The sequence below is a fragment of the Vicia villosa genome, linkage group LG5 (genome assembly GCF_029867415.1).
Source record: "Vicia villosa cultivar HV-30 ecotype Madison, WI linkage group LG5, Vvil1.0, whole genome shotgun sequence".
NCBI classification, from domain to species: Eukaryota; Viridiplantae; Streptophyta; class Magnoliopsida; order Fabales; family Fabaceae; genus Vicia; species Vicia villosa.
Window position 1 is genome coordinate 107,375,376 of NC_081184.1, and position 24,250 is coordinate 107,399,625.

The 24,250-nt window shown below is 35.5% G+C and overlaps 1 protein-coding gene across 2 annotated transcripts; it reads left to right on the plus strand.

Annotated features, from left to right (window-relative positions):
* Positions 1–860: 860 nt before the first annotated feature.
* On the plus strand, positions 861–21,536 carry LOC131601964 (nodulin homeobox-like). 2 transcript variants are annotated; one of them, XM_058873903.1, is made up of 19 exons: positions 861–1,019; positions 3,111–3,211; positions 5,716–5,758; positions 5,870–6,001; positions 6,081–6,239; positions 6,531–6,614; positions 6,714–6,842; positions 7,565–7,783; positions 8,760–8,885; positions 9,150–9,245; positions 11,199–11,357; positions 11,587–11,878; positions 11,986–12,111; positions 12,188–12,257; positions 19,675–19,738; positions 19,999–20,592; positions 20,673–20,707; positions 20,826–20,898; positions 21,018–21,154. In XM_058873903.1, exons 2-19 carry the CDS (start codon positions 3,201–3,203, stop codon positions 21,024–21,026), a joined length of 2,421 nt encoding a protein of 806 aa, XP_058729886.1. In that variant the 5' UTR covers positions 861–1,019; positions 3,111–3,200; the 3' UTR covers positions 21,027–21,154. The 2 variants fall into 2 exon arrangements, with proteins under 2 accessions (XP_058729886.1, XP_058729885.1); XM_058873902.1 differs by having other exon boundaries at positions 863–1,019; positions 20,826–20,932; positions 21,018–21,536.
* Positions 21,537–24,250: the final 2,714 nt, after the last annotated feature.

Below are 24,250 nucleotides of genomic sequence, written 5' to 3' on the forward strand. Positions count from 1 at the left end.
AAAGGCAATCAAAGATGATAGATACCTTCTCCCGAAGAATGAGGGAATGACCATCAATTCTCCACGCTCCTGAGAGACAAGAGTGTTGGTACTTGGAACCTAAGATCTAGACTCAAGAGATTCTCATAAAATTTTCAAACCCAAGGTTGAGAATATATTCAATTCGCCCGTAAAACACCAATATACAAAGCTTCTCATCCTCCTTGTGTGAGCTTGCTCTACCACCACATCAACCCTAAAAACCTTCGACAATCCTTAACCACAAAAGATTGTCACATATTATACTTTTAACAAATATACCTAATTTAACAAATTCTATAAGAATGATTAACTTACACCTATTAATTTTTTAGTTGTTTTATTATTTTTGAGTGAATTTTAAATTCGAAACTACATTATAAATTTTTGTTTGCACGATGAATTTTAAATAATAATAATAATAATAATTATTATTTTTATTTTATCTACACTTCAGCAACTTATTTAACAAATAATTTTGGCTACAACATAAGTTACATATTTACATCTACTAAAAAAAATCTATTAATAATTAAATGATTTTGGTTGAAAGGGTTTAAGAGGAATTTCTTTTATTCATAAAATAAAAAATTCTCTAAATTGAGAAACTCAAAATTTGTATTGAAGGATGATTTTAGAGAGTTTTGGAGAGTTTACATAAATTTTTAAATATCTTTATGTTGTTATAGCAATCGAAAAATTAAAGATATAATGATATACACTCTTATCATTCTATACAAAATCATTATTTTAAAAAATATCATATATTTTTTATATTTTAAAAAAAAATATTTTCGAAACTCTTTTCCTCCCGTCTTCTCCAAACTTCCTAAGAAGAATTAATTAGTGAGCCTAAATATTTTAAAATTTTCTTCCTTTCTATTAATCCATCTCTTATTTTAATTCTAAATCCATTCTTCACCTTCTCCACTCTTTAGTCCACCCCTTCTTCCCTCTCTCGTCGCCACCACCGCGTCTCTTCAATTTCAGCACTCAAAAAGGTACGATTTTTTTTTTTTGATTCTGCGTTATACTATTATTTCATTCTCTCTTCGGTTTTGTTGCTATTTCTCATTGTTATATAATCAATCATGCATGAAGAGATTCTAGTTAGTTTACTTCGTTTTTCATCTCAAAATCACTATTTGATTCAAAAATTGACACATTCAACTTCACACTTCATTCTTAGAATCACAGGTAATCGAGTTTTGTTTTAACTCTGAATTGGTTGAAGTGATAGTTTGAAGAATTGTATTGAATTTGTACTGGAATTGATTTTGTTTATTTTAGTATCTAAAATTGGCATTTAGAGGGGGCATTGGTGTAACTTGTATTAATCGAAGTATTTGATAAAATGCTGTTTTTTTTCTTCTTTCAAATTCTTATTATGATATAAAACAGTGTAATTGCTTGGGTTAGAATAAAATGTAGTTGAAAATCAAATCTTGAAAGAATCGGGGTTTTTCTGTGCAAATTGATTGTAACTTATTTAGGGGAATGTATAAGTTGTCAAATGTAGACTTAAATCTCTCAATGTTAGAAAGCAACGCTTGTTGAATGCGGGTTTGGAGTATAATAGATAGAGAAGATGGGATATTGTTGTGCCAAATTGGGTGACAAAAGAGAATGAATAAGTAGTGGTTGCGCGAAGATGGGGAAGTGTAAAAAACGGGGATAGTTTTTCTACTCGATCGGGATGGGATATATTAGGATATTTAGTTTTTATTTTTTATTTTTATAGGAAGCCCATTTGGATGGGTTAGAAGGAAGAGAATGGAGGAAACGAGGAACCTGTTAATTTTCAGTTCAGGTTTACATTGAGGGCAGGGGTGCAATAGTGAAGGAATTGAAGGAAACCAGAGGTGTTCGGCTGGTAGCGTTTTGCCAACATTTCAACCCGACAAAGGCTTAGAAGTAGAAAGAAAAACAGTTAAAATAGTAGATGTCTGTAAGAGAAATTTTTTTGGCCTGACCAAATTATCTTTTTATTAATTATGAGAGAAAAATTTATTGAGTCATAAATACAAACTGAGCTCATTATGCATAAAGGCTCAAGTAATACAAGCCTGGGTGTTTTACTCAGTTTGAGCAACATGTGTGCTTGAGATGATTAGTGCCCGAGCTTATAAAATGAGCTTTAGTCTCATTGAGCTGACTAGGTTTGATCATTTTAACTCTACTAGTACCTGGTTGTGCACTTTTACTAGGTTCATGACTCATTATGGTGCATAATATGAGTATAGGTGCAATCTGACATTTTGAGTGATGTGCAACATGATGGGGTTGGACTTTGGATGGAATGGAATTTATGCTTAGATTATGACTAGGAGCATTTACTATAACTATCTTCAATATTTAGGTGGAAATCTCTATCATTAAACTTGCTACGAAGTTTTGTTTTTTTTCCTTTCCCACAGCTTTTCTTTGGTGGTCAATGTTGTACATGAATGATTTTTAAAAGTCTATTTCGGTAGATATGCACAGTGATTGGTGAAGTATTTTATATACATGTTTTTTTCTGTCATTTTCAACAGTTTTAAAGAGGGGGGATTTTGCCCCCTTTTCCCGGTTTTTTCTTTTTCTTGTTTTTTGTTTAAAATGAAATCTTTAAAATATGACTAGACTCACTAGAGTATGCTTGTATGTTGGAGACACCTAAAAAACCAAACCATGTTTTGTCATACTAATGTACATTACAATAATAAGCACCTTTTCTTAATACGTAAAGTCAATTGCTTGGATAAAATGACGATATAATGTCTGTGTCATGTTAATACATATAGTTGATTTAGTGTAGCCTAAAATTTTAACCTACAAAAATATGCCAATGATTAAGTATATAGGAAAGTGACTTTTTAGCCATCTTTATGAAACACATCTCTTGATATATCCAATTATGTGGAAGAATCTTAGTATATGTGTATTGAAAATAAGGTGGGACTAGTTGTAGTCAAATGGTAAAACCTGTGTGCGGGCATATGGTAAAACCCGTGTGCGGGCATATGTAATTGTAAAGATATTGGGTATTTAAATACTCGATAAAACCTTTGCATTCGTTATGCCCTTTGGACTAACCCATACATCTCTGCCAGCCATCCCCTCTCTATTTCTCTATCCACCCGCACATGTTAATCGGTTCCAAAGCAACACAGACAGATACTGCACAAACCAGTAGTTAATCTATGGCGTCCAGGTCAGTATTACATTTTGTTGGTGACCAAGTTGCTAATGCAAATGATATACAATACCTAGGGTTACTTTTTCCAATCTGAATTGTGAACTTCCTGTGATTTGGTTTGTGCTAAAATTTGGTTTTATGGTATTGAATTAAGAAATAGTGGTAAGAAATATGAGCACATTTCTTGCATTCTTTCTTGTATGATCTTTTATTTGTTAAGAAAAAGAAGATATTTGCGTAATCTGCTTGGTTAGGAAACTCTATGGCAGACATGAATGCTAGCCCGGCATTTTTTAAAACATTAGACGCGCAGCCGTATTACATTTTGTTGGCGACCAAGTTGTGAATGATGTACAAATACCTAGGGTTTCTTTTTTCCGATCTGAATTGTGCGCTTCCTGTGATTTGGTTTGTGCTAAATTTTGGTTTTATGGTATTGAATTAAGAAATAGTAGTAAGAAATATGAGCACATTCCTTTCATTCTTTTTTGTATGATCTTTTATTTGTTAAGAAAAAGAAGATATTTGCGTAATCTGCTTGGTTAGGAAACTCTATGGCAGACATGAATGCTAGCCCGACATTTTTTAAAACATTAGACGCGCAGCCATATTACATTTTGTTGGCGACCAAGTTGTGAATGATGTACAAATACCTAGGGTTATTTTTTTCCGATCTGACTTGTGCGCTTCCTGTGATTTGGTTTGTGCTAAATTTTGGTTTTATGGTATTGAATTAAGAAATGGTGGTAAGAAATATGAGCACATTCCTTTCATTCTTTTTTGTATGATCTTCTTTTATTTGTTAAGAAAAAGAAGATATTTGCATAATCTGCTCGGTTAAGAATGGCAGACATGGATGCTTGCTAGAGACTTTTTAAAACATTAGACGCACAGCCTTCTAGGTGGTTTCGCCAAAAAATAAAATAAATGACGAGGCTACTGATTCCACAAAAGTCTTTTTTTTAATTGGTTAAATGTGCTGGCACCTTACTTAATTAATAACCCACAAGGGGGACATGGTAACACCACCTAGAAGAATTTCAGAGATGAGAAATGGGAAGTTTTGTGCAGTACTAGACAAGTCCAATTTCTTCTCATACTAAATATTATTTTACTTATCGTGTTAAAATTTGTAATAACCTTACATAAAAGCCACTAAGAAAATGGAAAATATCTTGGCAGTGTATTTATTGTTGACTTTTCATTGAAGGAGTTGGGATGATTTGACATAAACATCTCGACACATAGCATTCTGCCTTTAATATCCTTAGATGCATATACCACTCATATGCAGATAGAAGGGAAGTGAGTAGGGTGATGTTTTTAATGTCTTCTGTAGCAGTTATGATTCTCAAACATTGATACGTAGCCCCCTATTTTTTTAATCTACACCTCTGGATAATGGATGAGATTTTGCAACCTATTGGTTAATTTGACCCAACATTTTAGCCACACATTCCAAGGTTAGGTCACTCAATAAATGCAAAGTAGTGAACATGTAAATTTTTTCTTTTGGAGTAGTTTAAACTTTGAAGGTGAAAAGTGGACTTGGTCAGATATAGATATCACTTTCTGATGCTATTTTGTTGCTAGGTAAGTCATATGTCTCATGCTCCAAAACCTTTGAACTGAAGTTCCTGGGTCAATGCCAGGATTACATGCTGTGCATATCTGAAGCTTTCTAGAAAGGAGGCCAACTCTTTAACTGTACAAGATACATCAATTAAAAAGTGCTCAAAAGCTTGTGCTAGTATTACACAATAAAATATTTTATCATTCTTGATGATACTTTCTGTTGTTCTTTGTTGCTCTGACATAAACTAATTGAACCGGATCAGAAGGAAGTAACAGCGAAAAGAATTTTTTATGGAATTGAACCCTCAATCCCTAGTTTGGTAACAATGCAATACAGGATTAAAGGTCAAGGATGGCAACTACAGATGAGTTGTTTTACATTATATATCTAATACGGCCCTTCACACAATAGTCTTTTGGTCTCAAAGTGTTGATAATGTGAGTGGTTTTACATTATATATCTAACACGACCTTCACGCAATAGTCTTTTGGTCTTGAAGTGTCGAAATGCCCAGGTCATATCATCTTGTGAAGAAATTATGCTTTTAATTAGAAGAATGGTGCAACATAAATTGAACTCTAGACCACTAGCTAATTAAGACTTTAATACCATATCTAGAAGCAATCATCTCAGCTTGTGAACGGTTTTAAAATATCTTAACAATCGTAATGGTACCCATGTGTCTGAGAAACCTAGTAACTCTCCGATTAAGTATTCCCTACAAGATACAACCCTACTTATATCTTCTGACGTATCCTAGATCTACTATCAGACTAGCTAGCTGCTTCTCTTTCCAATGTTTAAAGTAACATCTGTCTTATGCTTACTCATGCATATTGGATCACTGGTTATTTTTGATTATTTTTTCTATATATGCACGCCTCAATTTTTTCTGATCTATTATGCTGACAAAATGCTCTTTTGTTTTCATAATAATTGCTAGAATGAGGATTGCTAAGGAAGAACCACCTCGCAGTGGTGAGCAGGCAAGTAGTAACCACATGATGTGACTAGGATACACAATACTATTTTTTTTTCCGACATCAACCATTTTAATGACAGGAATTTGAATAAATTCCATTTATTTGCTTGAACAGACGTTAAACATGACGTCAGCACTAAAGGAATTGCATAGACTCAACTCTCGAGACCTTTATAGATTAATAAAGGATTCTGGAAATGGAAATTTATCTGTTCACTACCTTACTGAAAAAGGAGTGCTTCTGAAGGTCGTCTCATTCTAGGCATCTTGATTTTATTTTATTATTTATATCAGACTGTTCTTTCTGATTGTATTTGTGTACACAGGTTGACATGGGCAAGCTTGCACAATCTCTTCCATTGCATCTTACTACAATACTAATTTTTTCTAGAAGAGATGAAGATGTGTTCCAATATGTGTTATGCGGTATTCGTCTGTTGCATTCGTTATGTGAATTAGCTTCTCGACTTCCTAAATTTGATCAGGTAAACAGTAGTACTCCTTATGATCTTATTAACATCTATTGTATTTTGCTTGTGGTTTTCTGGGTTTGTTTGCTTTTATTTATGGAAAAGGCATGTTATCTAAAAGTTGAATAAAATAGAAATTCCTCCAAAGTTTGAAAAATTTCTTGTGCACTAAATATTAGTCCACTAACCGTCAATTGACTCTTTATGTTATCGGTATTAGATATTAATGATCTTTTATGCTAAAGCATTCAAATTCATTTTGGAAAATAATGGAGTCTGATTTATGCGTGTGGAATGTGGTTACAGATTTTTCTAAATGATGTGAAAGTGGTGGAACAACTGATTGATTTGGTTTTCTACATGCTTATTATTCTTAGTACCTACAGACAGGTTTTCTTTAGTTCTTATCTTTGAAGTTTAATGTATTGAGATTATCTGTACCCTAGCTCTATACTTTTTATCTGTATTGAATTTGCGCTTGTGCTGCAGGAAGATCATGCTTTTAGACTTATGTACCTTTCGCATTCTGCACTCCTAGCATGCAGTTTACATCTAATAACAGGGTTTATATCGACACAGTTTCAAGATATTGCCACTGTCTTGCTTGCACACCCAAAGGTACCAGTTCCCTTGTACTTGTTGCACTTACACGGCATGGCGAAAATGATTTTCATAATGGGCCCGTTTGTTTTGGCTTTTTTTAAAAATGATTTTTATAGTGTTACATAATTTTGCTTAAAAAAATTTTACAAAGAAACTTTTTATAAAAGCTTCAAATGAAAATTTGGTTTGAGTATTTATTCTTAAAATGTGATTTTAGGTATTTCATCTATTTATGGAAAAAAAATTTGGATATCAAAATTTCAAAAAATCACTTAATTTTGAAGCTATTTCAAATAGATTTTCGTAAAAATCATTTTTGAAATACAACTTTTTGAAAAAATTGCGATTTTGACTAAGTTTTGCTCTTCAATAATGTATGTTAATGTTATAGTCAAAATTAGTGATTTATTTTAAAAAAAACGAATGTAAAAAAACTTGTAATATTTTGAAAAACGGTTTTGACAAATCTATTTTAAAGAAGACAAAGAAAAAATACATTTTTTTAAAGCTGAAACAAACAGGCCCTAAGCATTTACACTTTTTAAATCCTTTTTATGGGTAACGATTTAAAATCTTTTTACTTATCTTTCAAATATGATAAACTATGAAAAGGGATTTTTGGTGTTAAAAGTTGTTTCTTTATCCTGAAAAGGACACAATACCGTGTATAGCAATGTTATTATATAATATATCACATACATATATACTGTAGCTAATTATGAAACTTTCTGTGATAGGTTGACTTATTTATAGATGCAGCTTTTGGATCAGTTCGTGTGGTTGTTAGGAGTCTTGAGATTACTTTGATGGCTTGCTACAAAGATTTTTCCATGGAATCAAATCTTTCATCTGAACAAGTAGTATATTTTCTCTGCCAGCAATGCGAGGCTTCTCTACAGTTTATTCAGTCATTGTGCCAGCAGAAATCGTTTAGGGAGCGCCTGCTCAATCATAAGGTTTTCCAAACTAGACTTCTTTAAAAGATTTGGAGTAGTACGTTAAGACGTGATTATGCCTTTAAATCGGTGTATCAAAATTTGGCGTAACACGCTGGTTTAAATCAAAATCAATGTTATACTAACAAATAACTTTTCATAGGATGACTTTCCCATGAAATCCAGTTAGACTAAAAGTTCTGCTATACAGGTCTATAAATTTACATTGATCCAAAGTTGTTTTTATTGAGAATATGAGACATGCAGAAAACCTTATGTTTCAAATACACGACATAGTCTCTTTATATAGACTTGACATAATAATTGCAAATAATTACATGATATTCTACACCTAATTGCATGATATTTTAATTTTAATTATATGATATTCTATCCTTAGTTACACAATTTTATTTTATTCTTAACATTTCCTCTCAAGCTAGAACATATAAGTATACTTTGCTCAGGAAAAGTAGTCAATAGTTGTCATACGATTATGTTCAAACTATCATTTTTTTCTTTTCAACGATTGTGTTTTTACTTCGACCTGTGGGAAGTCTACGGGCCCATTTATCTATCTTTATTTTTGCGAGAAGGGCAAAGTCTACTTTCTTCTCCAACTTTAACACTTTTGGGTTTGTAAATCTATTTTCATTTCAACCGTTTCCTCAGGCTCATCTAGAATACCACTTTCCATAAAATGCTTGACATTCTGCGATCTCAACTCTAGCCCTTGTTATTTTTGTTGCTCCGTTGAAAGCTGAATCAATCAACTGACCAAGTTAAAGGTGGCACACCAATAGGGATGTATAATAAGGGGAGAAGCTGGAGTTCATGGTTCCAAGTACTTCATTTGATGAACTGGCTACTTACAATCTAGAAACTATGAAAGATGAATTGATGATTAATATCATTCTACTTATTTGGTTGGTTGATGCAATGAATTACCCTTTATACATGCATATATGAACTATGTATGATTTATTTTTTGTTACAGGAACTATGTGAAAAGGGAAGCATTCTTTTCCTCGCTCAATCTATCTTGAAGTTAAACATTCAATCATCTTTTCCAACTAGGATCGTGGCTGGAATTTCAAGGCTGAAAGCCAAAATACTATCCATTGTGAGTCATATGGAAAATCATACACATATGGCTGATTTTAAATTTAATCTATTACATAATTTGTACAAATTATAGTCACATATTCTTGCTATGGAAATATTCTTCTGTCATGGGGGTAAGGCCGTAAGTTTTTGACCTTCCCTAGACATCATGATGATGGGAACTATGTGCAGCTGACAGTCTGTTTCATCCCCGCCCCATTTTTTAACCAAATGATGCATATTATAAAAGGATAACACTGTCACCACTTTTTTTTTGTTGCAGCTGCTGAGTTTGTGTGAAGCAGAAAACATTTCTTATCTCGATCAAGTAGCCGCCTCATCACAAAGTTTGAATTTGGCTAAATCTGTTGCATTGGAGGTTAGTTTTTGGTGATGGAAATTGTTGCCTGAAATAGTTAAACTTTGTTTGAATGAGAGAAAATAGAGGCACATATCTTATCTGATGTGGGACTCTTACCAATTTTCAACACTCCGCCTTAAGTTGGGGCATATCTGTCATATACGCCCTCAACTTGTTACAAAGATAAATGATTCGAGGACCTCTTGGGGATTTGGTGAAGGCATCTTCCAATTGATCATTAGAGTTGATAAAACTCGCTGTGATGTCTCCGGATGCGATAATCTTCCTGATGAAATGACAATATGTCTCAATATGCTTGGTCATCTCATGGAAAACAGGGTTAGAGGCAATATGCAATTCTTCGTTATTATCACATATTAGCGTCATCAGCATAGTTGCTCCGAACTGTAGTTCTTTGAGTAACTGTTTTAGCTAAATAAATTCACAAGTCACCAATGCCATGGTCCTGTTTTAAGTTCATGCACCGGATCTGGCACCTGTACTTTGATTTTTACTTTTCTAGGATATCAAATTGCCTCCAATAAGTACACAATACCCAAAAATGGGTCGCTTGTTAATAGGCGAGCCTGGCCAATCAACATACGAGTAATCAACTACTTGGATATGTCCTTTTTCTTCATAATGAGACATTTTCTTGGAGTAAATTTGATGTATTTTAGAATTCGAATCACAAAATACCAATAGTCATAGCAAGGATAATTTGAGAACTGGTTTACCAATGCAAAAGAAATTTCAAGATGGGTGACAACAAGATAGCTCAATTTTCCAACCAATCTTCTGAATCTCCCTGAAACTAAGAATGTCTCCCCCTGATTAGGTAAAGTTTAACGTAAATCCACAGGAGTGTCTAACATGCTCTCTAGCACGAGTTTGCTAATGAAAATAGTTAAACAGACAATCCCACAGTTGATGGGCGTGAGTGCTTCCTAGAACACGAGAGAGAATCTCACCAGAAAGAGTGGATTGAAGCCAGGACAAAAGCAATTGATCACGTCGAAGCCGTAACATATATGCAGGGTTAGCCAATCCCATACGACAAACTTCTTCATACATAAATTGAGGAGTAATACGAGTGCAGACCACAAATTCAGTGAGATTGTGTGTGTTAATGAATGAATCAACTTGTTGACACCATAGATGAAAGTTCTTTTGATCTGATTTGTCTGAAATCTTAAGCGATAACGGAAGGCAATGTGAATCTTCAACTGTAGTGGAATGCACTGGTGGAGGAACCGGTGATCCTTGTGCGGAAGAAGGTAGAGATAGCGGTGGTGGTGACGAAACTGCCATGGATCAAACTCAGTAAACTGATACCATAATAGAATCCATAGAGAGAGTATTCATTTCTTCTAAAAATTGTTTTTCATTATTAAAAAAGATGGTTACAGGATAGAGAAACAGTTTGCATTTATAGTTGCAAACTGTTTACCTGCTGTAGCAGGTTACCCTTTTACAACTGACAAGTGTCAGTCACCTTAGACAACTAGGATAACTAACCTGTAGAGTTAGTTATCAGTTAGGTGACGACAATACTAGCTTAAATAAATTAGCTAATCTATATGTCAAATACATGGTAACCGGAAATGATGAGACAGAGACATGAATTGAAGAAAAAGAAGGGGCATGAGAAATATGAAGTAGGAAATTGTGGGTGCTGAGTGTAGGGACGATTCTTATCTCAGTAAGGGGTTTCTTTCTTCTCGAGAGCTGTGTTGTCTATGGCGGATTGCAGTCCATGGTGGAGAGCCAAAATTCCGCCTTACCAGCCGCTTGGTGGCACTGTCATAGCGGATTATGGCGGAAAAACCAGCAATAGCGGCGAGCCCAAAAACCTGCAATGGGGATTTATTTCTCTGGTTTAGCTATTTCAGTGTCAATATAATCCAGTATGTCCTATTCATATTTTGGTTCCTATCAGTTCCGAATTCTAGTATTGTTTTGATGATGCAGGTATTGGACTTGTTGAAGACTGCTTTTGGAAGAAATCCTGGGCATCTCACTACTACCGATAGAAGATACCCAATTGGGCTTTTACAACTTAACGCAATGCGTCTAGCTGACATTTTCTCTGATGATACATACTTTCGATCTTGCATCATAGTTTATTTTGTAAGTTATCATTATGTGAATATTAAGGATAACTTGTTTTAGAGTTGTGGAGTTCATTTTCATTCTGTCTCTGAAATGATTTTTTTTTTTTTTGTATGAGAAACAATCAATGAACGACCCTTCATTTTTCTAATTGATTACGGTTGATGCATTATCTGCTTTTTCTTTGATTTTTCAAATGTTTATTCAGCTTTACGAATTTGATTGGATCCTTTGCATGTGATTCCAGACTAAAATTCTGACAGCAATACTATCACTCTCACATGTGGATTTTTTATCCACTTGGTGTTCGTCTAATCTCTCAGAAACAGAGGAGGATGCAAGTGTTGAATATGATTTATTTGCTACAGTTGGATGGATTTTCGATAATAGTTCATCTATGGATCGACAGAATTCAACAGTCTTGGAATTGAATATGACACGTAACGTCATGCCTTCTGCTTCTTATGCACATCATAGAACTTCATTATTTGTCAAAGTCATTGCAAATCTTCATTGTTTTGTTCCAGACCGTTGTGAAGGTTGATTCTTCGCCTATGCTTGCTAATGTCTACTATAAATTTGATTTTTTGACAGCTGTATATATTTCTTCAAATAATTTTTTTTTCATTTTAAATCTACTCCACAGAGAAGGAGAGAAACCTTTTCGTACGGAAGGTCCTGGAGTGCCTGCAAATGGATCTATCTAATTTGCTTCCTGGGTTTTCTTTCGCATCTGATACTCCTAAAGCGGCTACTGTTAGCAAGAATCTACGTAATGATTGTTCTAAACAATAATTGATTTATCTGCAATATATTCCTACTTTCATACAAATAACTTTCTTTTGTAGGCTCTTTGTTAAATCATGCACAATCTTTGATGCCAAACTTTTTAGACCCAGAGGATCTACAAATTCTAAGGTAACCCGTCGCTCTTTTAGTTCTCTTTGTAGGGTTAACTGTAGTAGCCTAATATGGAACAGTTATTTTGATAGTTAATTGTTTGTCAGCCACACATATAATGAATAATGTTTGATCAGCATGGTGGTAATGTCATCTCCTTATGCTGCTAGAATAAAATTTAGACTTTTCCGAAGTTTATTTTGAGGAAAATGGACAAAATTGTTATATTATAAATGGCATTGGCAGATGTTTTGACAAAGTTTCAAGCATGGTCCGAAGTATAGCTTCATGGTTATGGATTAGGCAGTTATCTAGTAAATTTTGTTTGGTGGTGTTGTAATTTTAATTTTACTATTGTTAGTAGTAATTCATATTCTGGCCTTTGTTCCATTAGTTAGGCCCATTAGATTAGAATAGTCTGTATAAAGAGATTAGTGTTTGTACATTTTTTTACTTGAAATATATTATTCAGTTTTCACATGTGGGAAAAGGTGGGAAAATGAGAGGTTGTTGTAAGCACCAGAGGAAGTTGAGAACTTTATCGTTCATACTCTTTGTAGGCATACCTGTTAAGACCCACAGATGTTAGGAGGATTGGATGGGTTACAAAAACGTAATGTTGAAGTTATGGGTTAGATAAAAGAAAGAAGATAAATATTAAGAACTTTGAATGACAGTGGTGAAATATTATTACTCCTAATCCTAAATAAATAGGAGAATTAGGAAACAAATCATGATAATAACTAATATAGAAACTAATATGATGAGTTATTCGAAGATTCAAAATATTCCTACGAGATTAACTAAGATACTCCAATATAATATAAAGATATTTTAAGGTATTTTCTTATATTGTTACCCTCAACATGGGCTGCATGCATGGGCATATGGTCCTTTTGGGAGTGTAATTTTGTAATCATGGGAAATGAGAAATGAGCTGAGGTAGTTATATAGAGAGCGAATGTTTGTATGGGGGTAGTCATGAGGCAGTGAATAGTTTCAAAAAGGTCTGGGCAAGCATTATGCATGAGGGATGAGTTCATTTTTTATTTTCTCGTTACCTGTCTTTGCATTCTATTTGTTTCTCTTCTACGTTTACAGTTTTGTCTTGTTGAAGCCCTCTTGTATCACAAAAAAAGTTCAGAACTAAGGTCTTTGTAGTTTCTGGTGTTAAAACAAAATGGAAGTTAGATGACAAGATTGGAAGTGATGAGAATAAGGGGTACTTTGAGAAAAGGATTTCTTGTTTTTGATGGAGAGGAAGATGCTTACTGGTGGTTGATTTATAATGTGAATCACTTTGATGCCGTGGTTCAGAGGAAAACCTTGGGGAGGCAGTATCTGTATGGGTGGCAATCGGACTAGCTCTTATTTGGCGTCAACTGCAGACTTTGAAAAATCCATGGTTGACTTGGTTGAAATTTCAGATTGGTCTACTTTGGCAATTTAAGCTAGGATGCAGTTATTAATAATACAAACTGTTTACAATCGGCAATTGACAAAGAAACCAACCTCTAAGAATTAGAGAGCCTAGTCTCTCCCAAACCAACCAACTTACAAAATACCTAATAGTAATATGGTAGATATGGCAAATTCTATGTAAGAAAAAGACAAAAAGAGAAAGAAAGAATGTAGGACAGTTAGTGCTTTTAGAGTGCACATGGGCTGTCACAGCTGTTAGACAGCTGGCAGCCTCTGATAGGTGCCTTGTCCTAGGATTCAGAATAAAAGGAGTGCCTCTGGCAGTAGTGGAGGCAGACTAGTACTGTGTAGTGGATTTTCCACCTTAGGAGAGTAAGGCCTCTCGAAGAGCCTTTCTATTTCTTCCTTTCTGCATTTTTCTTTTTGCCCTAATCTGTTGTAAGTTTCCAAAGCTAGATCCCATTTGAACTCTAGCTGTTATTTGAATACAAACAAATTATTTTGCTTAGCTATTACTATTTTCCTTGTTTTCTTCTTAGATACTAAGTTGATTTCTATCAATTTGGTATCTAGAGCCTTGGTTATTTTCTATGTTGGATGGTTTACACAAGAAGTAACATGGAAAATAGAGTGGACATGGTGGAGCAAAGAATGAACCAGATTGAAGGTACTGTAGAACAAATCAGGCAGTTGGTTTTGGAGCAACAAGAGAAGCCTCAAGTCACGATAGAACAAATAAGATAACTGATTCAAGAACGACCTAGCAGGCATCGTTCAAGATATGAGAATGAAGAAGAGTATGAAGATGGAGAAGGAAGCGAAAGGAGCATGGTGTCACACGATTCTCGCCTGAGAAATCGTTGCTATGGTGGGGGAAATGGCTCAAGATTTCTGGTAAACAGAAGAAGATTGGAGATTCCAATCTTTAAAGGAGAAGATGCGTTTGGGTGGCTGGTGCGTGTAGAGAGATATTTCCAACTAAATGGGATACATATGCGTGATAAGTTAGATGCAGTAGTGTTGGCTTTGGAGGAGAAAGCTTTGAACTGGTACCAATGGTGGGAAGAACAAGCACCATTAAGAACTTGGGATGAATTCAAAATGGCTGTGATGAGAAGGTTCCAACCAGGTATGCTGCAAAACCCCATGGGCCCATTAGTGAGTTTGAAACAAAGAGGCACTGTGGCGGAGTATATGGAGAAGTTTGAGAGGTTGGTAGCTCCTTTAAGGAGGGAGGAAAGGATAATGCTAGATTCCATCTTCTTGAATGGATTGAAGAAGGAGATTCAAGCTGAACTAAACTCTATGAGAGTCAAGGTTTATCTACCTCATGGATAGAGCTCTGCTGATTGAGGAGAAGAATGAAGTATGCCGGAAGAAAAGTAGTTCCTGGAAAGATAAAGGAGGACTGATAAAGAGCAGAGAGTTAGGAGATGGAGGTGCTAAGAAGGAAGGAGAGAAAGACAGTGGGGGAGAAAAATACAAGGGGAGGAGGTTGAATCCTGCTAAGTTGGAAGAGAGGAGCAAGAAAGGGCTGTGTTTTAAGTGTGGTGACAAATGGAGTAGAGAACACATATGCAAGTTTAAGCATATGAGTTTTAAACTATGTGAAATCAGTAGTGATGAAGAGGAAGAATACTGTGGAATTAGCACTCAAACTGAGGAGATAGTAGAAGAAGTGACGGAATTCAAAACATTGCATTTGTCACTGCAGAGTAAACAGGGCTACACTTCAAATAGAGCTTTCAAGGTATGGGCAACTATACAAGGGCAAAAACTCATTACCTTAATTGATTCAGGTGCATCCAGCAATTTCATTGATGCAAGGTTAGTAGCACAACTGGGCTTACCCCTAAAGGAGACTTCACCCTATGTGATAGAGATGGGGAATGGAGAAAGGGTTAAGCATCAAGGCATCTATGAAGGGTTAGGATTTAATGTGCAAGGGGTTGATTACAATCAACATTTTTTCCTAATGGAGTTGGGAGGAGCTGAACTGGTGTTAGGGTTGGATTGGTTGGCTAGTTTGGGGAACATTGAAGCAAATTTTGGTGTGCTGATGTTGAAATGGAAGCAGGAGGGAGTTGAGCATTGGATATTTGGTGATCATGTGTTAAGTACCAAACAGGCTTCTATGAAGGAGATGATGAAGGCTTTGAATGATGAAGGGAGAGGTATACTAGTGGAGGTTGTACAGGCTGGAGCAAGAGATGTGACAGTGGAGAATGAAGAATGGAAGGGACTTTTGGCAGAGTTTGAAGAAGTATTCCACCTTCCTCCTGGGCTGCCACCAATGAGGGAGCATGATCATGCCATCACTCTTAAACCTGGTGCTGCTATACCCAATCTCAGGCCCTATAGATATCCTTTCTACCAGAAAAATGAGATTGAGAAAATTGTGGGAGAAATGCTGCAAGCTGGGATTATTAGGCATAACACTAGTCCTTTCTCAAGCCCTGTGTTATTAGTGAAAAAAAAGGATGGAGGATGGAGGTTTTGCACTGACTATAGAGCTCTAAACAAGATAACTATCCCTAACAAATTTCCCATACCTATTATTGAAGAACTGTTAGATGAGTTGGGAGGTGCCACCATTTTTTCAAAGCTAGATTTGAAATCAGGCTACCACCAAATAAGGATGAGAGGTGAAGACATTCCAAAAACAACTTTCAGGACTCATGAAGGGCATTATGAGTACCTTGTGATGCCTTTTGGATTATCAAATGCACCATCTACTTTTCAATCCCTCATGAATGAAGTGCTCATGCCATATTTGAGAAAATTCTGTCTAGTTTTCTTTGATGATATCCTGATCTACAGCAGGAGCAAGGATGAACATAAGGAGCATTTATCAGTGGTTCTTGAAGTGTTGAGGAACCACAAGTTGTTTGCCAATAGGAAGAAATGCTCATTTGGGCAGGATCAGGTTGAGTATTTGGGACATCTAATCTCTGGCAGAGGAGTAGCTGCTGATCCTAAGAAGGTGCAGGATATGGTGAAATGGCCAATTCCTAAGAATTTAAAAGAGTCAATAGGATTCCTTGGGTTGACTGGCTACTACAGGAAGTTTGTTAAGAACTATAGCAAGATTGCTTGGCCCTTGACTCAGTTGTTAAAGAAGGACAATTTTGTTTGGAGTCTTTAAGCACAAGCAGCTTTTGAAGAGTTAAAGAAGGCCATGACTACTGTGCCAGTGTTGGCTATGCCTGACTTTGAAGAAGAATTTGTGATAGAAACAGATGCATCTGGCAAGGGTATTGGGGCTGTGCTAATGCAAAAGGGGAAACCTATCACTTATATGAGCCAAACCTTATCTGACAGAGCCCAGGGTAAGTCAGTTTATGAAAGGGAATTGATGGCTATTGTGATTTCCATACAGAAATGGAGACCTTATTTGCTTGGAAGACATTTCAAGATCTATACTAACCAGAAAAGTTTAAAACACATCACTGAGCAGAGGATCATGGGGGAGGAGTAGCAGAAATGGTTATCAAAATTGCTAGGTTATGACTTTGAAGTCAAATATAAACCTGGAAAAGAGAACAATGCTGCAGATTCACTATCCAGGCAGATGCAATTTAGGCACATCACAACAGTGCAAAGTGAAGTGTGGGAAGGGTTAGAGGAAGAGATTCAGAAAGATGTGAGGTTGAAGGAGATAGTGCAGCAGTTGATAACTGATCCTCATAGCCAGAAAGGTTTCCAATTGAAAGGAGGTAGGTTGTTTCATGATGGCAGGATAGTGATCCCAAGAAATTCTCCCAGGATTTCTTGGATCCTTAAGGAGTTTCATGACACAGCTGTGGGAGGACATTCTGGTCATCTGAGGACCTATAAGAGGATTGCTAGTTTTGTGTATTGGGAGGGGATGAGAAGGCAGATACAAGCTTATGTTCAATCCTGTGAGGTTAGTCAAAGGAACAAATATCAAACTCTATCTCTAGGAGGATTGCTGCAACCTTTGCCTATTCCAACTCAAACTTGGAGTGATATTTCCATGGATTTTATTGGTAGGCTGCCAAAGGTACAAGGAGTTGACACTGTGATGGTAGTAGTGGATAGGCTAACTAAGTATGCTCATTTTTTCCCTATTAGTCATCCTTACACTGCTAAAAGCATTGCTGAAGTTTTTATCCAGGAAGTGGTAAGGCTCCATGGGTTTCCAACCTCAATTGTTTCAGATAGGGACCAGATTTTCCTAAGTCAATTTTGGTCAGAGTTGTTTAAGCAAGCTGGTACACACCTGAAATACAGCAGTGCCTACCATCCACAGTCTGATGGCCAAACAGAGGTGGTTAATAGGTGTTTGGAGAGTTATTTGAGATGTGTAATAGGACAGAAACCTAAGCAATGGCCAAGGTGGTTGGTATAGGCATAATATTGGTACAATACCAACTATCATGCTTCACTTAAGATTACTCCTTTTGAAGCTTTATATGGAAGACCCCCACCTGTATTGATCAAAGGTGATACCCCACCTTCAGCTGTGGATGAGGTGAACAGACTCACAGCTGAAAGGAATACTATGATCAAGGAATTGAAGGAGCAGTTGTGCAGAGCCCAGGATGTTATGAGAGCCCAAACCAACAAGCATAGAAGGGAGGTTGAGTCTGAGGAGGGAGACATGGTATTCTTGAAAATTCAACCTTATAAGATGAAGAAGTTGGCTAAGAGAATCAATCAAAAGTTGAGTCCAAGGTACTATGGCCCATATGAGATCATCAAGAAGGTAGGTGATGTAGCTTACAAGCTCAAGCTACCTGAAGACACCAAAGTACATCCTGTTTTCCATGTTTCCTTGCTGAAGTAGGCAGTAGCCCCATCTACGGTGTCACAGCCTCTGCCCTCTTGTATGAATGAAGACTGGCAACTTGAGCCCTTGCTTGAGAAGGTAATTGATGAGAGGATGAATGAACAAGGGGAGAAGGAAGTGTTGGTGAAATGGGAGAATCTCCCAGATTTTGAAAACTCTTGGGAAGTAGCTTGTAAGTTGAAGGAAGAATTTCCAGACTTTATCCTTAAGGTCAAGGATAGTCTACAAGGGGATGGAATTGGTAGATATGGCAAATTCTATGTAAGAAAAAGACAAAAAGAGAAAGAAAGAGTGTAGGACAGTTAGTGCTTTTAGAGTGCACATGGGCTGTCACAACTGTTAGACAGCTGGCAGCCTCTGATAGGTGCCTTGTCCTAGGATTCAGAATAAAAGGAGTGCCTCTGGCAGTAGTGGAGGCAGACTAGTACTGTGTAGTGGATTTTCCACCTTAGGAGAGTAAGGCCTCTCGAAGAGCCTCTCTATTTCTTCCTTTCTGCATTTTTCTTTTTGCCCTAATCTGTTGTAAGTTTCCGAAGCTAGATCCCATTTGAACTCTAGCTGTTATTTGAATACAAACAGATTATTTTGCTTAGCTATTACTATTTTCCTTGTTTTCTTCTTAGATACTAAATTGATTCCTATCATAATACCTTCCATTTCCTCTTTCGCCCTATATTTATAATTCTGATTGCCTAAAACAGTCACATAACAGTTACTGCATACACAACATTTAATAATAATAAAATAAACTGCCTATAACTAACACACATATAGTAGAAAAGATGATGGAAAATAGGCTGAGGTGGTTTCGGCATGTCAGACCCGGCTTTAGGGGTAAGCCAAAAAGGCTCCGCCTAGGGCCTCATTTATTTATTTATTTATAGGTTAGGTATTAGTTGATTTTGATATAAAAAAGCAATGTTGTTTTAATTTTTTTTATGGCAATTAAGTACTGCCATCTATTTATACGTAGAAGGCGTAAATTGATTCAAGTAGCTGACTCTACTTAGCGAAGTAAGGCGTGAGTGTTGTTTTGTTGTTGTTAAATTTGTGCATGCCTTCTAAAAATTAAAAAGTGCTAGCACGATCCTATCTAAAAGAACTATGTCTAACACATTCTTTCCTATTGGTTGTAATATTAGTTTTTATTTATATTTGTACTATCATGTAGAAACTTATATATTTTAAATTTGTTTGCAGGGTATTTTTTAGCGAAATGCAAACACAATTTACTTCTTCTGGCTCTGGGGAAAACCATGTTCAAGTAAATCTTTTTCTTTGAATCCAAGCTGTTACGTCATTTGTTTCTAGGCTGTTTTCTTTTAAAAACTTTGCTTCTGTTATGCTGGAGAAATTCAGGATAGAAAATTTGAGAAACCGTTATCATGGGATCAGTTTTTTTTGTGAAATTTGGATTGAGCCTAACTAAACTTTACAAAACTAGCTTTTCTGGTTACTTTAATTTTATGCTTTTTGCTTGCCATCTACTTAATGGCTTGAACCAGAAAGTTTGATTCCCTGTAGGAGGCTCAGTGTATAGGGATCCATCCGTTGCATATACAAGTAAAAGAACCTGCTGAACTTGATAAGAAAGTTGGTAACTTGAAAGAGGGAATGTCCGAGAATTCTGCATTTCCAAGCATAGATCAGCATAATATTACAGTTGAAAACACAAATATAAGCAAGGACTTAAATAGGCTACATCAGGTAGGAGGTAAAAGTATGGCTAGTAAGACTGTGTTAACAGGAGCAAGAGATACAGACAAGGATTCTCAGAATGCTGAAACAAGTGGTTCAGATAATAGTTTTGCAAAATCAATGGAGCATCTTAGAAAGGTTGTAGTTGATGAAACTCCAGAGGATGAAAAGGTTGAATCTCTACAAAGAAGAAAGCGAAAGCGGATTGTAATGAATGATAACATGGCGGAAATGATGGATAGTGCACTCTTGGATGAGCCCGAGGATGAAAAGAATGAACCTCTACAAAAAAGAAAGCGAAAGCGGACTATAATGAATGAGAAAATGGTGGAATTGATGGAGAGGGCACTCTTGGATGAGCCAGAAATGCAGCGAAATGCAGCTTCTCTTCAATCATGGGCTGAAAAATTAAGTCACCTTGTATGTAAATTCAGCTAAACCGACATTTAATATTTCGACTCATTTTCTTCTCTAAGACATTCCTGCTTTATGTTTTCCAGGGTTCTGAAATTACACCCTCTCAGCTTAAAAATTGGTGAGACTATACCCTTATTCCTCTCACATTAGATATTCATTTGCGCTTCTGAACATTGATATGTCAATTTATTTTATAGCCAATTTGATTAGTTGTTGAATTTCATGTTTGTTATCAGGTTAAACAATCGAAAAGCTAAGCGGGCCCGCACATCCAAAGATAATCCAGTGCCAGATAAGCAAAAAGGGCCAGTAAGAGTGCCCTCTGACTTACATGACAATCTTTGTGAGCAAGAAAAGTCTCAATCTCATAAGAATAACAACTTCTAGTGATAGTTTCGAACCTTAAATTGTTAAATTTCTTGATGCAGGTCCTCTAGAAGTCGTCCCTTGCAATGTTGGTCAGAGTGCTGTGATTGTAAACTCGCGAGGAGAGGAAATTGGCAAAGGAAAGGTCGTTCAGTTGAATGGCAAGTGGTATGGAAAGAGCTTGGAGGAGTTAGGGGCCTATGTTATGGATGTTTACGAGCTACATGCCGATACAGGGATGAAGCTACCATTCACATCAGAAGCTACTGGCACTTCATTTGCAGAGGCTGAAAGAAAGTTGGGTTCCATGAGAGTGCTGTGGGATTCGCGCCGAATTCTTGTACTGCAATCTTAATGAACTCAAATGTTCAATGATTGCTGCCTACTAGCTTCAAGAGCTTCAAGGTGTTACAATTTTACAAATACCAATAGTTACCCCATACAAAAAACTTCTGTGAAGTGTTCAAAAATATTAACTCAAACAAATTAAAATATGAAAAGTTATACAGTATGAACTATGAAACTTTTAATTTTGAAAATTTTCAAAAATTGGTTTAGTTAATTGGAAATTAATTTGATAATTATTCTTCTAGATGCGGATTCTCTGCAATAAACGATCACAGTTATGATCATTGATTTGAGATTAGATGGTTCAAATTACATTGTATATTAATGTTAAATGATGTTGACCATTAATTTGAGATTTGTAATTGCATAGCAAGGAAATCCTAATCCGATTTTTGAATGATCTTTTATGTTTAAATTGATTGATGGAAGAGATTACAATGGTCCTTTAGAGAAATTAAAAATATTATTATTGCTTTCAATATTTAATCAAAGCAAAAGATATTTATGGTTTGACTGATTTAATATATAAAAGATTGTAGAGGATGATATATGTTTACTAAAATTGGCAACAGCGTGCTTGGGAGTTGCGCATTGCCGGTACCGCCCGGAGTTTTGCGTTGCCGATTGTAGTGAGCAATTATATTGTTGGTTAGAAATTTAGTAAGGTATTAGTTTTTTATTTCTATTTAATAAGTTGGCGTACTAACTTAAAGTTATTTAATGAATTTTAAAGTTTAGTATATTTATTAATTATTAATTTCTTGTGCATTGAAGTTTAAAATAATTAGCGGGATACCCGTGCGGACACAAGGGTATTACTGTAGACCGCAGAATTGTCACCAATTTATTATGAGAATTCAAACAAATTAAAAAAAATTAAAATATTATTAGAAAAAATAAAAAATAAATTGAAAGATAATTGTATAAGTTATTAAAAATAATTAGTAAGATAAACTTTTAAACACATACTTTATAAAAAAATAATTGTGAAAAATAGAAGAAAAAAATGTTTATTTAAAGTTGATAGAGTTGTAATAATAAAAAAAGTTTATAGAGTTTATTAAATTAGACAAATAAATATTCAAAATTAGAATTAGTAAAAAATCAGTAGAAACAAAATTTTACGTAAAAGTTTGTAATAATTTGTGCGTCCGCACGGATACTACCGTGTTACCGTGCGCTCACATGAAATTTGACCTGATTACCCGTGTGTGCACATGGTACTGGTGTGTTACCCGTGGGTTCACAAAAATTTTGATCTGGTTACCCGTGCATTCACACAGAACTGATGTTACCTTGTGTCCGAAACTATAAATACATTTGACTGCAGAATTGTCACCAGTTTGATTTTGAAATCCAAATAAAATAAAAAATATTTAAAAATAATTGTAAAAAAAATTAAAAAAATAGTCAAAGATAAATATATAAGTTAATTAAATCAAAATTGTTTTATGAAAGTAGTTTATCAATTTTTTAATTTTTAAAAGAAAGACATAAATAATATATATTTAAATTATTCATATATTATCTTAGAAGTTATTACAAAATAAATTTAAATTAATTATAAAATAAAATTCATTAAACGTGATTACCATTTGTTTCAATGCCTTTTCGGTGGATAAACTTTATTGTTTATTAAATTGTCCTCAAATAGTTTGTGTTTGTCAAATATATTGCAGTTTAGTGAGGCATTATAATTATGTCTTGGATTAGCACTCAACAACATATTTGTTTTAGTATCACTAAAGTCATTTGAGAATATAAATGTTTCCAGCTAAAGAGATTTATAATAGTTCAATGATCACATTTGATATGACAGTGTCTCATAGAAAAAAAATTTAAATAACCATATTTTAAAAAAAAATAAAAAAAAACCATATTTTCAGATTATTTACCAAAATGTCTAGATTTGGGACACCGGAAAGGTGAATGCGCCAAATGAAATGGCGCATTAGTGTGCTGCAAGCCAAACCATTTGGCGCAAACACACAAATTTTAGGGCAAAAATGTTTTAGCCATTTGATTTGCCGCATTAGGTAATTGTCCAACACATAGGCGCCATTTCATTTGGCTCCTATGTGTTGGGGTATTTTGTTTAAAAATAAACTCTTTTGTGTATTTTCGCGCAAATTTTTTGATTCCGGTCTTTTAATTTCGTAAAAACGTCCGATAAATTGATTTCGTAAAATTCGTAATAACCCTAAATAATGTCTGCTTTGTCGATTTCGGTTTTTTTAATAAAGCACACTTTATTGGTGAAAGACTAAAGAAAGGTTACAAGAGGTGGTAAACGAAATTGATACATTGTCGTAAAAAAAAAATTACAAAGTAGATTAAACTTGCGACGAGGTCGAACCACGACTAGGACATCTTTTTTTATTGTGCCCCACCTGACGACAAATGCTGCATTTGCTTTCCATTTTGTCGTGGACGTCCATTTCGGTTCTAATCCGCTTACTATTGGGGCGACCCTTTTTCTTTCGCCGCATTGCGTCATTATGCCAAACTACCTCCCCATCATACTCATGCCAGTAATCCTCCTTGGCCACCACTGGAAACGCAACACTGTAAACTCGAAGCAATGTCTGAGCCTTGTAAATTGGAGACAGTAGTGATATTGCGTCGCGGTGCGCAAATGCACATGCTGCTATGACATGTGAGCAAGGCATACGGAAAACTTGAAACTTTCCACAGTCGCACCAATGGTCGTCTAGCAGAACCCGATATTGTTGTCTTGGCAAACCCTCATTGTGGTCAATTGTTTCGCGAACACTGAAGGTGCGGTTGAATCGATCAAAAGCAGTTACTTGATGGGTGTTTGCTTTTGCCGATTGCTCTTGCATAAATTTCATGCAACTATCACTAAACAATTGACCCGATTGTCTAACATCACTCCACTTCTTGCCTCTCATTGAGAATAGCGAAGCCATCCTAAAGTAGGTTGCCT

What these genes read in the sequence shown, in the direction of transcription:
- LOC131601964 (XM_058873902.1), top strand. An exon ending in CACCTCGCAGTGGTGAGCAG is followed by an intron (nt 5,759 to 5,869) that starts GCAAGTAGTAAC and finishes TTGCTTGAACAG; the next exon opens with ACGTTAAACATGACGTCAGC. An exon ending in AAGCCAAAATACTATCCATT is followed by an intron (nt 8,886 to 9,149) that starts GTGAGTCATATG and finishes TTTTTGTTGCAG; the next exon opens with CTGCTGAGTTTGTGTGAAGC.